Below are 2,413 nucleotides of genomic sequence, written 5' to 3'. Positions count from 1 at the left end.
CACCAGAAGAAGGCATCAGATCCCATTACAGATGGTTGTGAGCCACCATGTGGTTGCTGGGAATTGAACTCAGGACCTCTGGAAGAACAGTCAGTACTCACAATCGCTGAGCCATCCATCTCTCCAGCCCGGCTTTGAACTTCTTATCCTCTTGATTCCCTTCCAACTTCTGGGATTACAGACATGCACCACCAAGCTGGGTTTACAGAGGTGCTCCATACTGTACCCAGGTTTTGTGTGCTTGAAGCAAGCTTGAGTGAAACCCCCAAACATGACACTTGAATTTTATGCTCAAAATATTAGACCTTCATATTCATATTTAGTGGTATTTAAATTTTTTTTAAAAAATGCACTCATGTTTTACTACTACCTTTTGGTAGATGGGTGCCATTCATCGCATACCATCTCCCCTGTAACCCTCCTCCTTCTTCAACAGAATGGGAGCTGACCGACATGGTGGTGTGGATTACTGGAGCATCAAGCGGCATTGGTGAGGAACTGGCTTTCCAGTTATGTAAACTCGGTGTCTCTCTGGTGCTGTCAGCCCGAAGGGTGCAGGAGCTGGAGCGGGTGAAGAGAAGATGCCTGGGTGAGTCAATTCCCAACACCAGACGTGCTTCCTAGCAGTGAGAATCCAAACTCAGCGCAGCTTTGGAAGTCAGGGAAGGTGGGATTGTTTTGTGCAGTTTGTGCTGGCTCCAGAGCTGCGTACGTGCGTGCGTGCTGCCCAGACCTCCTCTTCTGTCACCTCTTTTGCAGTCGCTCTTGCTTGGCTTTTTCTTCTTTCTGGCCACCCTTCCATTGTTTTTATACCAAGTTTTGATATTGAGGGGCGAGCACTGGTGGACTTGAGTGATCATCGGACACTTATCTTTGCTTCAGGAGAACAGGCGCTCATGAGTGCAACTCATCAAGTGTAGTTAGGAATGATCCATAGTCATTCTGCCTTATGTCAGATATTAAAGTCATGGTTGGTGAGTGAGAGAGAGAGAGAGAGAGTGTGTGTGTGTGTGTGCGTGTGTGTGTGTGTGTGTGCGTGTGCGTGTGCGTGTGCGTGTGTGTGTGTGTGTGTGTGTATGTGTTAGGATGGATAAAAAGAAAGGAAAGAAATAAGATTTAAAAATGAACTGGAGGCAATACTTTCTATATTCACAAAAGAATGACACTATTTTCATTGGCTTGAGTTCTAGTCTTGTCTCATTCACTGAATAGAAGCTTCAGGGATGTTTAGCATTTAGTACTTTAATATAGTCTTAAATCTCTTCTCCCTTTCCCTGCGTGTGTGTGCGTTATCTCTGTCTGTTATTCTTTCATTATTTTTTCTCTGCTGACTACACATCTACCCAGCGATTTGAGTCTCTGCTCCTCTCTCAGCACAGTCACAAGGCTCTCTTCATGACGCCGCTTTCTCAAGCCGCTTGTGTTTCAGTTCTATGCTTTTTAAAACATGGTCTTCGGTTCTCCACCTCAGCGACCCGTAAGGCCTGCTCTGGCAGAGAGGATAAACATGTCAGCAATGCTGAGCTCTGAGGACTGCTGGCTCCCATTTCTCTGTGTGGTCACTGGTACAAGCCTCTCCGTGTTTTAAGTCATGTTCTTTCATGTCTTTGCCCTGGGAGACAAAGAACATGCTCCTCTCCAGTTCAAGTACTTGCTTGTTTTTCTGACTGACATTGCTTATTTTATGTTAAGAAGTCCAGAGTAATCCAATTCAATTGTCCCTCTGGTGATCAGAAATAAAAAGAATCAATTATGTCTCAATATGTTTTTAGGTAGGAATTGTCTGAAGGACTGCATGTTTTTCCTTATTTACCTTCTTGGTGTAAGGGAAGAAGTTCTATCTACCATCCACTACTGATCTTCTCAGCTTCTTACTGATTTGTAGTATAGACCCCCACCCTACCCCACCCCCTTTCCCCCTTTTCAAGACAGGGCTTCTTTGTGTAGCCCTGGCTGTCATGAACGCACTCTGTAGATCAGACTGGCTTTGAGTTGGAAATCCACCTGCTTTGTTTCTGCCTCTGCTTCCTGGGTGCTGGGATTAAAGACATGCTCTACCACCACCTGGTGTATGCTATAAACTAAAAAAAAAAAAAAAAAAAAGGATTCTAAATTAAATAGTTTCTTGCTTCAGGACCGGGAAGATGGGTATGATCACGTGGGCATAAAGGAGCCTGAGACCATTTTCATTCTGGCTTTACATAATAGGTGTTTATTGGTGTGAAAAGGTTGGACTCTAATAATTTAGGCTGATTGGTAACAGTTACAGAGTAAATGAATGGTGTGTAGGGTAATGAGTAAACAAGCTTTGCGAATGGCTAGCTGAGCACACATCTCTCATTCATGCATAGTCTTTGGTCAATTGTACTCTCTCCCCGAAAGCATCTTTTAACTTTTTTTTTTTTTTTTTTTT

The 2,413-nt window shown here is 43.8% G+C and overlaps 1 protein-coding gene across 1 annotated transcript in view; it reads left to right on the top strand.

Annotated features, from left to right (window-relative positions):
- Positions 1-2,413, top strand: part of LOC110324050 (dehydrogenase/reductase SDR family member 7) — a 14,691-nt gene that overhangs the window by 4,298 nt on the left and 7,980 nt on the right. The window contains exons 2-3 of the mRNA XM_021201418.2: positions 437-589; positions 1,773-1,822. Coding sequence (XP_021057077.1) covers positions 437-589; positions 1,773-1,822 — 203 coding nt within the window. The remainder of the gene's footprint in view (positions 1-436; positions 590-1,772; positions 1,823-2,413) is intronic.

Source organism: Mus pahari, chromosome 7 (assembly GCF_900095145.1).
Source record: "Mus pahari chromosome 7, PAHARI_EIJ_v1.1, whole genome shotgun sequence".
NCBI classification, from domain to species: Eukaryota; Metazoa; Chordata; class Mammalia; order Rodentia; family Muridae; genus Mus; species Mus pahari.
The sequence above is the reverse complement of the archived record's forward strand: the minus strand, read 5'-3'. Positions and strand labels throughout refer to the sequence as shown.